The sequence below is a fragment of the Eumetopias jubatus genome, unplaced genomic scaffold, assembly GCF_037043125.1.
Source record: "Eumetopias jubatus isolate StellerSeaLion01/CBP00866 unplaced genomic scaffold, mEumJub1_p1.0 scaffold_1, whole genome shotgun sequence".
Classification (NCBI taxonomy): Eukaryota; Metazoa; Chordata; class Mammalia; order Carnivora; family Otariidae; genus Eumetopias; species Eumetopias jubatus.
The window spans coordinates 217176207-217188417 of NW_028274807.1; the positions used below are offsets into that span (position 1 = coordinate 217176207).

The following is a 12211-nucleotide window of genomic DNA, read 5'->3' on the forward strand; positions in this document are numbered from 1 at the left end:
TCCTTTGCTCTCTATCTCTCTTTCCCAAATAAACAAATAAAATCTTAAAAAAAAAAAGAATAAAAGTAAAAATAAATAAAATCCGTTCCAAATGCAAAAACGTTGCACAGGAAGGTGAGACACAGAAGGTTCTCCAAATGCAGACAAACCAGAAAGGTGCTATCGGGGTCTGTATGTGTCCGGGCACACGCAGTCCCTCAGCCCACCCCCACCCCCACCCCCACCCGGAGAAGGCCTTCTATCCGCCTGACGGGGGACATTGCCTGCTGCCTTCTTACTTGGCAGGAGCACCATAAAGATAAACACAACACACTTAGGGGCGCCTGGCCGGCTCAGTGGGGAAAGCATGCAACCCTTGATCTCAGGGTTGTTGAGTTCAAGCCCCACAATGGGCCTAGAGCTTACCTTAAAACAAAACAAAACAAAAACAAAAACAAAGAAGAAAAGAGCATACTTGAAGTCTTCTGAATATATTAATAATTCCATGAATTTTCCAGTACCTTCACCCCCCCCCCGGCTAAAATTGTTTATTCCTCAACTCAGAAATAAGGAAAATGTGTAACATAACACCCACATTGAGAAATGTAATAGATTACAGTCTGAATCTGTTTAAACATCTCAAAACTCAACGTGGTCAATCTGCTATCTTAATAATCACCTTAAATTTCATGCGGAAGCTGCCCTTTCACAGATATTACTACATGGCCCTTTGACAAAATAAACACTCATTCCTAATCACTTTAAAACAGAGAGCGCTGGGCGCCTGGGTGGCTCAGTCGGTTGGGCGACGGCCTTCGGCTCGGGTCGTGATCCTGGAGTCCCGGGATCGAGTCCCGCATCGGGCTCCCTGCTCGGCGGGGAGTCGGCTTCTCCCTCCGACCCTCTCCCCTCTCGTGCTCTCTGTCTCTCATTCTCTCTCTCTCAAATGAATAAAACCTTTAAAAAAAAATAAAAATAAATAAAACAGAGAGCGCCACTTCGGGCTGAGTTCATGGTGAAGCTAAGCAGGGGAGCAAGAGCAGTTGACTTACGGTTTGTTCTTAACATGACCAATTCAGGTATTTATAGCAATAGCACCTTCCTGGTTCAAATAAGCAAGAACCCAAAAGGACAGGCCATGTGTACAAATAAGTAAAAAGCACAAAACAATGGTAAGAAGGCTGCGGTGGGAGGGTATCACCCTGGAGGTCAGCCTAGAGGGGAGGAAGGTCAATGTGCGGTGCTCGGAGCAGGCGGAGTCTGGGAGCTCCCCCGAGGCCGAGCACAGCTAGTGTCGGTGCTCTGGGAGGTGAACAAGGGCTCAGGTCTGCGGTCCACACTTAGCCCTCAGGATAGGGTGCAGAGTGGGGCAGGGCGAGAGGTCAGGGACCTGGCAAAGACAGCAGCTCGGGAGGGCCCAGGGCGCTCCCGTTCAACCGTGGTTAGCCACCTCACAGGATTAAACCAAGCGTGAGGCCCTTCTGCAGGAAGGCTTGCCATCTGGAAGGAACAGGACTTGGGACAGGTCTTGTCATCTCTGTGGTGGCTCCCTCCTCTGTAAACCGGACCCTGTGGGGACACACCTACCCTGGAGAGCCCTCCTATTCGTTGCTGGTCCTTCTCCCAGACCTCCGCTCTCAACTGGCTGGGTCTTCAGACTCCACGTTCCCACACAATGAGCGATCTGTGCAGGGGAGACAACCTCCCAGCTCACAGCCCTGGTGTCTACGCAGCAATGGGTACCCCAGGGGCTCTGGGCCTGCTGTCCATGGTAGGAGGCAGCACAGGGAGAGAAGGGGACAGTTACTTAAAGACCCACACAGTGACTGTGGTCACACTGGGGGCACCTGCTTGGGCTGAGTGACAGGAAGCCAGTCACTACCCCACGATGAGGCACAGGATCCGTGAGAGCAGCAAATTCACTCCCCCAAGCTGTAGAAAAAGTCAAGTCACCCAGCCACTGCTTTTGAGCTTCACTAGTTTTAAGGACTAAACTTATGTGGCCCCCGAAACAATGTCACGCTGCAAAGGGGCCAGAAGGAGGGCAGCTTAATGCTGCTCAGATAACTTCTCTCGGGGGAGGGGGGAATGAGCCAACCACTCACCTGTGACGCACCCTGGCTCTCAGGAACCATTTCAGCTCTGTGACGACAGCCAGCAGTGACTCACCGGGAAGGAGGCCTTGGCTCCTGCCACCACCCCCACCGCACCCCTCTCCACGGGGCCACGCTGCCCAGCGCCAACCCTGACAAACAAGGCTGCTCAGAGGATAGGGCCACATCTAAAAGCACCCGGCCCACCAGACCCACAGCCCCCAAGTCTCCAGGGCAAGGGAGTCCCGCCCAATGCCATCCCAGCAGCATGCCAGGCCTGCGGTGTGGCCATGGCCAATGACCTCGAAGAGGCACTCCAACGAAAGAATCGACACACGAGCCCCCCGAGTCGCCGTGGGAAGCAGAGTGGGCCACAGGGATCCCCCGCGGCCATAAATACAGCTGGGGGAGGGAAGAGGGAAAACAGGAAGGCATGCTGAGGAGCACCCAAGAGTGGTCTGAGGAGCCAGCGCTGATGCGAAGCCTCCTGCAGGAGCTGTCCAGAAGACCGGAGCAGCGGGGCCCGTCAGACCTCACTCGGGCGCAAACTCGGTCCCACGCAGCCCCGGACACCGTGCTCCGTGCAACCCAATGACCAGGGGGCCCAGAGGAAGGAGCCCCCACAAGGAAGGAGTCTGGAGCTGTGCCATCCTAGCAGCAGCCACGGCCACCTGGTCCATCCATGGAGAGGAACATCACTCAGCCCTGAGCAGGAGCAGGAGACCACACGTGTGGCCCCAGGGACGGACCCCGAGCCCATGATGCTCAGGGAGGGAACCAGACACCGAAGGCCACACGGGGTGTGAGTCCACGTGGGTGACACGTCCGGAACAGGCTCATCCACGACGGGAAGGGGGCTCGTGGGGGCCAGGGGCTGGACGGGGGGAGGTGACAGCTGATGGGGATGGGTCTCCTTCTGGGGAGATGGTAGGTTCTGGAACTAAAGGTGGCAGTTGTACAACCCTGTGAACGGACTGGTCTGTGGCAATGTACTTCAGATGAGATGGAGTGGTGTGCGAATTACATTGCAATAAAGTTGTTACTTGTAAACAAAACCCACAAGCCCCAGCACCGCCCCAGCACTCCTGTTGAGTGTCCTCCTGGTCCCTCCCTGAGCCCAGGCCCCTGCGCCTGGCCTCCCGTACCCGGCACATCTGGGGCAGACAACCCGAACTGCCAGACCAGGGATGCAGCCCAGCATCCGCCCCATAGAGGGAGAGCAGACCCATCCTCAGTGAGCCACCTGCAGACCAGGGGAAACATAACCCTGTTCACCCCTTTAAACAGATCACAGCAAAACAGCCATCCAGGCAGAAACCTGAGCCCCATGGGGGCTCCTGTGGTCCCCCAGGCCACACTCCCCCCACCGGCACTGTGTCCTCCTCTATCCCTAGCCCTACCACAAAGCCCAGAAAGCCCTGTCCCCCAACTCCTAAAAAGAAGGGTCAGGCTTTTAAATGACAAGAGTGTTATCGGAGTGAGTACCCATCACTCACACACACACCCACAGCACTTTCTGCACACCAGCCCACACCCCACGACCAGCTGAGGGGAGCTCAAGCCGAAGTCTCTCTCGAGAGGAGGAAACTGAGGCTTAGGGCGGTTGCATGGTAAAGCCCAGAGCCCTTGACCTCCCAACCTCCACGGGCAGCGCCCCAGGAGCCACACAACAGGCAGGAAGAAGGGACTGGTGCAGCGCAGGGGGGAGGGCCCACGGGCTCGGAACCGGAAGCGGGATGCGGGTCGGGGAGAGGAAAGACCACGTCAGGAAGAGGAGTTCGGAGCGCATGGAGCAAGGGAATGGCGAGGGCGAGGCACTGAGGGGCAGGCCGGAGCCACATGTGGGCCGTGGGGTGGCAGAGCGACGCCCCGGCACCCCCCAAACAGCGGCAGGTCCTTGGCAAATACCTGCAGAATCAATACCATGGCCTGGGCTAGCAGGAGCCCCCACTGGTGGGAACTGTGGGGACACCTCAAGGGGACAGAGAAAGCAGAGAGGCTTCAGGAAGTACAACCCTGGGCAAGAGGAAGGAAACAGGAATGCTGTTCCCACAGCTAGGGAGACCCAGGCGCACTCTGCAGGGGAAGTCAGGCAGAGTGAGAACTTTCCCAAGAGAGAGGCATGGGGCCCAGGACTCAGTTGCTCCCAGATGCAGAACCCTGGCAGCCCACAGGTCCCACATTCAAGAGAGGACCCCAAAATGCTTTGTATCTTGACTGCACCAATGCCAACGATATGCTCATCCTGCTCTCTGGTTGTAAGATGTTACCACTGGGGGAAGCCGGGTAAGGAGAACACAGGGTGTCTCTGTTCGTTCTTTAAGATTTATTTATCTGAGACAGACAGCCCGGGGCAGAGGGAAAGGGATAGCAGCAGACTCCCGGCTGAGTGCAGAGCCCGACTCGGGGCTCAGTCTCACAACTGTGAGATCACGACCTGAGCTGAAACCAAAAGTTAGACACTTAACCAACTGAGCCATCTAGGCGCCCCTGTTATTTCTTATGGCTTCAAGTGAATGTACCATTATCTCGAAATTAATAGTTCAAGGGAAAAAAAGGCAGAGCTCCCAGAGGGAGACTGGGCAGGCAGGTGCCAGGCAGGTGCCCTGCTGCTCTGCTCCTGCCTCCCCAGGGAACATCCAAAGTTCCTGCTCCCTCCGTCTCCTACCCGTCCGGAACAGAGTACCGGCAGGCATTTGGATCCGAGGAAGCTGGCTGTGAAAACTAACAGCCACATATGACATACAGGCTTTTCTGATTCTCCCTCCCCCCTTTAAAGTGGCTACTCCACCCACACAAGGTTGTCTAAGGGTTAATCTGCCTTCCACCTGAGTGCGGATTAGGCAGAAGGCTCACACAAGCCTAGGTCAGCATCAGGAAATATTTTCTGAGTCACAGGGAGGGATGGCTCACTCTGCCCACCCACTCAGCCTCCTGCGTAAAGGGCATGACTGCTCAGAGGGCACTCATCAGATCGTGGGCTCCCCGGGAGGAAGCTGAAGGCGGGGACAGTCACGATGGGGCTGCTCCCCCGCCCACAGGCTTCATAAGTCATGGAGGAGATGGACCACTCCACGCCCTCGAAGGTTCTTGCCCGGCAGCCAGGCAGCTAAAAATACCACTACCCCCCTTCCAGCTGAGACCTGGTTTTCCCACTAAGACAAGAGCCACCTTGAGCTGTAGGTGAGTATCCAAGAACTCTAAGTCATGGAAGCAACAAAACTCAGCCGCAACCCCCCCCCCCACCTTCCCTCCCATTTCTCAATTTCCCAAGAAGCCTGTTTCTGACCCTGGACATTTCCCAGTGTGGGTGGTTGTGACTGTTGGTACTTCCTCCTGCAGATGCCCCCACCTCCAAGAAGCCACCCACACCTCCCCCAGGGCAAAACCAGCAGCCCCTCCCTCCAGGACCACCTCAGCCGGCAGCTATGTGGCCACACAACTGCTGAACTTGTGGGTTTATAGATCTCCTACCTCCCTATGTTTATACATTTCCTGAGCATGCGAATACTGTCTACTGTCCTCTGCGGCCCCAGGAGCACCGGAAGCAACCAGTAGGTGCTGGCAGAATGAATGGATCCGTGAACAAATGGGCCCAGTCATCTCGCACATGTAGTCAAATGACAGTCTGACCTCCTGAGAAGTTAACTTATGAAGTCATTCGTTTTCTTAACACGGTCATCGTCGAATCATCACAAGATATGAACCCTTTTGAAAGTACTGGCCCTCGCTTCCCACCAGAAAGCAAACTTCATCAGTAGGGATACGGAAAGTTAAAAGACATCACCGCAAAGCTGTAGCGGGAGCGTCGCTTGCCACTGCACTAGCAGAGGATTTCACGGGGCCCGCCTGCCCACTGGCCTGGCAGTGGGACAACCACACCAGGAAAGGGCCGCTGACGTCAGGCAGAGCGCTTGGCCAGGCGGGCAGCACAATCCCATCCCCTTGCCAAGCGAGGTCCCAGCCAGTGAGGGAAAGACACTCTGCAGTTCAGAACCAGTGGCCACTAGAAAGCCAGGCCCAACACGGAAGGCCTTGTTTACACCGGGTACAAATCACTATGGGCCTTGCTCTGCTCCAAATAAAAGATGGTGGTGAGGGGGACACTGTGGCTGTCTCCGGATGAACTTTAACCTTGGTGTCCAGGGCCTGGATAGTGGGTCACAGTGCATTTCCTCAGTCTTCCAATACCCAACAGTGCCAATTAGGGAGATGCACAAGTGTCACACACGGCGGCACAGGCCCGTCCTCCCACTGAATGCTTCCCAAGGTGAGAAGTCAAGTTCGCGTAGAAACTTGCCCCCACACGCTCATAGCAGCTTTATTCCTAACTACCGCCCCCCCCCCCCCCCCCCCCGCTGGAAACATCCCACAAGGCCACCACCGGGCAGTGAAACAGGGAAATGAAAAGATGGAACAGGACATAGCAATAAAATGGACGGACTTCTGATACCCACAGCAACATGGGTGAGTCTCAGAAATACCCTACTGGGCCAGAAAGCTGCCTGCTGTTGATTCCATTTATCTGACTTTCTGGAAAAGGCAAGCCTGTAGGAGCAGAGAGAAAAGAGCTGAGCTGGTGGAAGGAACACGGAGGGCTGACGGTGGTCTCATTAGGACGGACCTGTCCAAACTCCTGGAGCTGCACCGTGCCAAAAACAGTGATCGTACTGCGTGCGAGCTAAAGATAAAAAAAAAGCTCAATTTTAAAGAATGCGCTGGCCAGCCAACTGGTGCATGCGGAGCGCTGTCACAAGGGCGGAGAGAGGCGGAGGCTGGTGGAACGGTTGGAGTTTTGAAGGTTCTCCCCACTTTCGTCACACTGGACGTCGGTCTCCCCGCCCTGCCCACTGCCCAGGCGGCCGGACACACACATACACACACACACACACACTTTGCCAGCCGGAAAAGCCAGGGCCCGGGCTCGACCTCGCCTCCGGCCGCAGGATGAGCAAAAATAGAAAGCTCCGGTGCGCGCGGCGGGCTGGAAACCGCGAAACCCTCCGACCGCGGAGAAGCCGGGGCCGGCAGCCAACACCCGCTCCCAGGCGGTCGCCGCGCCCCGACCCCGCCCCCGGCCGCGACGTTTCCAAAAACTGACACACACGGAGCGCGCGTGAGGGGCGGGGCGCGCGGGCTTCCCCGCCGGGTCCCCCGTCCCCCCGCCGGGCGTCCGCGCCGAAGGGCGCCCCGAAGACGCCCGCCCACGGCGCCCGCCGCGCTCCCGCTCCCAACGGCACCCTGGCCGGTCCGAGCGGCCCCGGGGACGCGGACACCCGCGCCGCGCCGCCCACCCGCGCCCCCGCGGCTCCGCGGCCGCCCCGGGGCCACCCCGGTAAATTTCCGCTCGGCCGGTCATTTTCCGAGGGTCACTCGAGAGCGGGGGACAGAGCGGTCCCGGGCCCCGGGTCCGGCCAGCCCGCCCACCCCCCCGACCTCAGGGGGGACGGAAAACAGCGCGGGGACTAAAAAGCCGAGCACACTGACAGCGCCAGACCCAAACGACCCCACGCAGGGCAAGACCGACTGTCAACACACCCCACTCCGCGGGGCCCCCCGCCCCCGGCCCGGGCAACGGCAGCCCCGCGCCCCACCGCCCCGCAAACGGCCGCGGGCAGCGCCGCCGAACGGCAGGGCGCCCCGGGAGAGGGGCTTCTCGGGACCCCGGCGGCCCCGTCCGCGGGCGGGCGCGGCGCGCCGCGGGGCCGGGGCCGCGGGAGCGGGGGACCGCGGGGCGCGGGGGCGGCACTCACGTAGACCGGCAGCGGCCACGGGTAGACGGCGGGCTCGGCCCCCACGGGCGACTTGAGCCTCAGCTCCAGCTTCTCCCCCATGTCGGCGCGCGCGGCCGCCGCACCATGCTAGTCGGGCGGTTGGGGGAGGGGCGCGGCGCCGCCGGCGGGGGGCGGGGCGGCGGGCGGAGGAGGGCGGGCGGGAGGGCGGGAGGCTGAGGGGAAGGGGGGGGGGGCCTGGCCTGGGCCTCGGCCGCCGCCGCCGCCGCCGCCGCCGCCGCCGCCGCCGCCGCCGCGCTCCCGTCCGGCCCCCGGCTCCTCTTTGTGGTCACAGGCCCGGGGCCTCCAGCGCCGCCGCCATCTTGGACCGGCGTGAGGCGAGCACAATGAGCCGGGGGCCGGGCCGAACCATTCTCGGCGCGCGCGCGGGGGGGCCCGGCGCGAGGACTCGGCGCGCGCCCGCTGCCCCGCCCGCCGCGCCGCGCGCGGCCCCCCCGCCGCCCCTCCCCGTGGACTCGCCCACACGCACGCACGCACGCACGTCCTCGGCTGCCCTCGGCCGCCGCCGCCGGCCCGACGCGGGGACCCGGGGAGACCCCGCGGGTCTGGGATGACAGGTTCGAGCCCCGCCCCCGGAGGAGTGGGGGCCCACCCTTCCCACGCCCAATAAAGCCGTAATTCCTCGTGAAATAGGACGCCCGCGGTCCGGGAGGCCCGCGCTACCGCTCCGGGTACGCGACTCGCCCCGCGAGAAACGCAGCTTGGTGAGCCTCTGCTCGGCGCCAGGCCCTGAGCACCCAAGAGTGACGAAGGGGGACTACCCTGCCCGCAGGGAGGATCGGGCCAGTGCCGGGGAAGCCAAAAGGGTTCTTAACGCCGTGCGTCCACTGGGGCCCAAAGACATTACTTCAGGTGTGTGCAGGGGCTGGTGTTCCCATGAGATCACGTTTAGATCGGTTCACTCGAGGCAGAGGACGGTATTACCCGGCATGCTGGGGTGGGCCTCGTCCAGTCAGTTTAAGGTCTGAAGAGGAAAAAAGTAAGTTTCCCTCCAAGGAGGGACCTCTGTCGGCCACTGGCTGCAACGTCAGCTCTTCCCTGGGGTCCTGCCTGAAAGATTTCTGACTTGACGGCCCCCACGGTCACATGACCCAGGTCCCTAAAATAAAAGTAGGTGAGGATCTGTGTGCGTATACACGCCTATACATTGATGTGTGCGCGCATATACATAGTGTATATGTAAGTGTGTCTACTTACAGGTGTGTACGGACACGTGTGCATACGCGTGTTGCATGTTATATACGTGCAGGTGTATCACATATGTATGCCGTACATATACACACCTGTACGTCTCTGTATATGTGTCAGTAGGATTCTGCTAGTCTGGAGAACCCTCACTAATACAGACACCTGTGCTCATTGAGCCCCTGCTATGTGTCAGCGAGGGAGCCAACCACCTGCCTTTTCAGTACCTCCCTTAAGTGTCACAGCTCCCCAGGAGGGCAGGTGGTGGTTTCTGCTCTTGCCCGGTGAGGAGCCTGACGGGCAGTGACCTGCTCAAGTCAGGCAGGTGGAAGGTGGAGTCCTGGCAGCAGTGTCCACGCCCCCGTGGGTGCTTCTTCCCAGGGATGGGGAGGGAAAGACGTGGGGTCTGGATTGTTGGAAGCTCGAGACTAAGGCCAACTAACCAAGGGCATCAGAAGTCAGGACAGCGGGGGCTCCTGGGTGGCTCAGTCGTTAAGCGTCTGCCTTCGGCTCAGGTCATGATCCCAGGGTCCTGGGATCGAGCCCCGCATCGGGCTCCCTGTTCCGCGGGAAGCCTGCTTCTCCCTCTCCCCCTCCCCCTGCTTGTGCTCCCTCTCTCACTGTCTCTCTCTCTCTCTCTCTCTGTCAAATAAATAAATAAATCTTTAAAAAGTCAGGACAGGGCGCCTGGGTGGCTCAGATGGTTAAGCGTCTGCCTCCGGCTCAGGTCATGATCCCAGGGTCCTGGGATCGAATCCTGCATCGGGCTCCCTGCTCCTTGGGAGCCTGCTTCTCCCTCTGCTTCTCTCTCTCTCTCTCTCTCCCTCCCTCTGTCTCTCATGAATAAATAAAATCTTTAAAAAAATAAAAAATAAAATAAGTCAGGACAGTGGTTAGCTCAGGAATCAGAGGGGTGACACAGGGACATTCACCTGTGAAAAAGTATCCATCATGCACTTTTTGTGTGTCTATCAATAAAAAGCTTTCTAAAAACAGATTCCCCTGGTTGCTATGCAGAGAACACATTGGGAGGTTGGGGGGGGGGTAAAGGAAGAAGCAGTAAGAGGAGTGGGGGGGCCAGACGGTCACCCAGGTGACAAGGAAGGAAGGCTCTGAAGAGGGACAAACCCCCCATGGATAACTTAGCTAGACTGGACTTTGTGAGCTCAGGACAGCCTGGGACAAGGGTTAGGGTCCCCAGCCTGAGGAACCCAAAGCCCAGAGCCACCCCTCATCCTTCCAGTGAAGAGAGCCAGTCAGCCACCTCGGGCTCCCGGGCTCTCAGGCTATTTTCAGCTTCCATCCCATAGGACACAGAGGCAGCCAAAGCATGTGTCTCAGGAAACACCCTCCCTCCCTCTCTCCCTCCTCCCTCCTCCTCCATCCCTTCCCCTCCCTCTATCTATTCTCTCCTTTCTGCAGAGAGACCCCCAGGGACCTCTCAGACCCTGACTCGGGGGCAGCCAACCAGAGAGTGGCTGCAGACAGCAGCTTCCCATCCCTCCCCTCCCCTGCCCGTCCCCCACCATCTGAGGGATGTCAAGACAAGCCCTGGAGGAGGGTGACCTTGGCCCCGGGCCCTCAGCACGTGCCGTTCCTCTGCTTGGAATGTGCTTCCCCGAGACTCCTCCCTCTGCCATCAGTCTTGTTCTCTGCTCACTTCCTCCAGAACCTTCCTGGATTCCACAGACAAGGTGGGGCCCCAGAGTATGCTTTACACCTGCCCTGTACCCACAGAATTCCAATCCCGGCCCTCCCTTCCCTGCCAGGTGAGTGTCTCCACCTCTGCTCGTTTCCTCGTTTGAGCAGCTGATGCCCCCAGTCCCTGCCCCAGGATGTTTTTGAGAGGGTCAAGTCAGGTACCACAGAAAGTGCTAGAACAGTGCCTGCTACACAGAAGTTGTTTGCCACCAGCATTGCTGTTGGTATTGTTATGGTAGTTTGTAGGGTGACCAGCCGTCCGGTTTGCCCAGGACAGTCCCAGTCTCGGCGCTGGAAACCCAGGGAACCCCTCTGTTCTGGGCACACAGGGATGGTTGGTCACTCTATTTAGGATTTGTCTCCCATCCCCACGCAGCCGGAAAGGAAATCTCCCTGCCCCTGCCTTCCTTCCTGCTAACCCTTCATTCATCCGCTCGTGTCTTTGCTCAACTCCTTTATTCAACAAGTATTTCATAAGCAGCTACTACATAGCAGGCCCTCTTCCAGATGCTGGGAACCTAGCAGCCAGGACAGTGGATGGAAATCCAGGTCTTCATAGAACTTACGTTCCAGGAAGGGCAGCAAACAATAAGCTGATAAGATGTAATTTATTAAACAGGAATGGTGTCAGGTAGATCACTAAAGTAAGGGAAGGAGAGGGAGAGGGGGCAGCTTTAAATGCAGGCCCTGAAACGAAAGGGGTCCACTGCTCTCACCCAGAGCAATCCGGCCCCCAGGGGACACTGGGCCACGTCTGGAGATATCTGTGCTTATAACGATGAGGGGTGAGGCTAGCATCGAGACTCCCAGAGAATGACCCGGCCCCAACGTCAGCAGCGCCAAGGGGCAGAGACCCTGTTCCAACATTATTCTGATGATCTGGTTCCCCCAGAATCCTGCAAGGGCAGGGACTCCATCCCAGCCACTTGTACACCCTCAGAGGTGATGCAGAGTGAGGCAGCCAGGCAGGGCTGAGACAAGCCTTGGGGATGAAATGGCAAGTGTGTATGCCCATCCACCTGGCGCTCAGAGCTGGAGAGGTGGGGCTGGCCCCCACACACGATGACCTCTATCACCCACGCACCTTGTGCGGCTAGCTCTTTCCAGAATCACCTCCTCTGGCCCCTGTTCTGGTCCCTGTCCTGGGTTGCGTTGACTCTGAGAACAAGGACAGGAGTGCAGGTGGATGATTTGAGAGGTGCAGAGAACTGCCTGGGAGGGGGAGGGGGGACAGGAAGAGACAGGTGTGCTCTGATAGCAGCTGTCGTGGTGGGACCTCCACCATTACAGACACTCTGGGGATATGCAAACACGTACCTTGGCATGAGCCCACCTGGGCGGTGGAAGGAGCTGGGCTACTTATGCACTAACTCCTTGTATCAGTGGAGGGGTGGGAGGGGTCGGGAGGATGTGAATTCTCCGGCACTTCTAGCCCGCCACAGTCCTCCAGATGCAGATACT

At 58.7% G+C, this 12211-nt stretch overlaps 1 protein-coding gene across 6 annotated transcripts in view; it reads right to left on the reverse strand.

Annotated features, from left to right (window-relative positions):
• DOT1L (DOT1 like histone lysine methyltransferase) overlaps positions 1 to 7935 on the reverse strand; it is a 64843-nt gene extending 56908 nt beyond the window's left edge. For 5 of the 6 annotated variants that reach the window (XM_028126078.2, XM_028126074.2, XM_028126076.2 and 2 more), the window contains exon 1: positions 7826 to 7935. In XM_028126078.2, coding sequence (XP_027981879.1) covers positions 7826 to 7906 — 81 coding nt within the window. In that variant the 5' untranslated portion in view covers positions 7907 to 7935. The remainder of the gene's footprint in view (positions 1 to 7825) is intronic. The other variant, XM_088018372.1, reaches the window with a different exon arrangement.
• Between the last annotated feature and the right edge of the window lie 4276 nt (positions 7936 to 12211).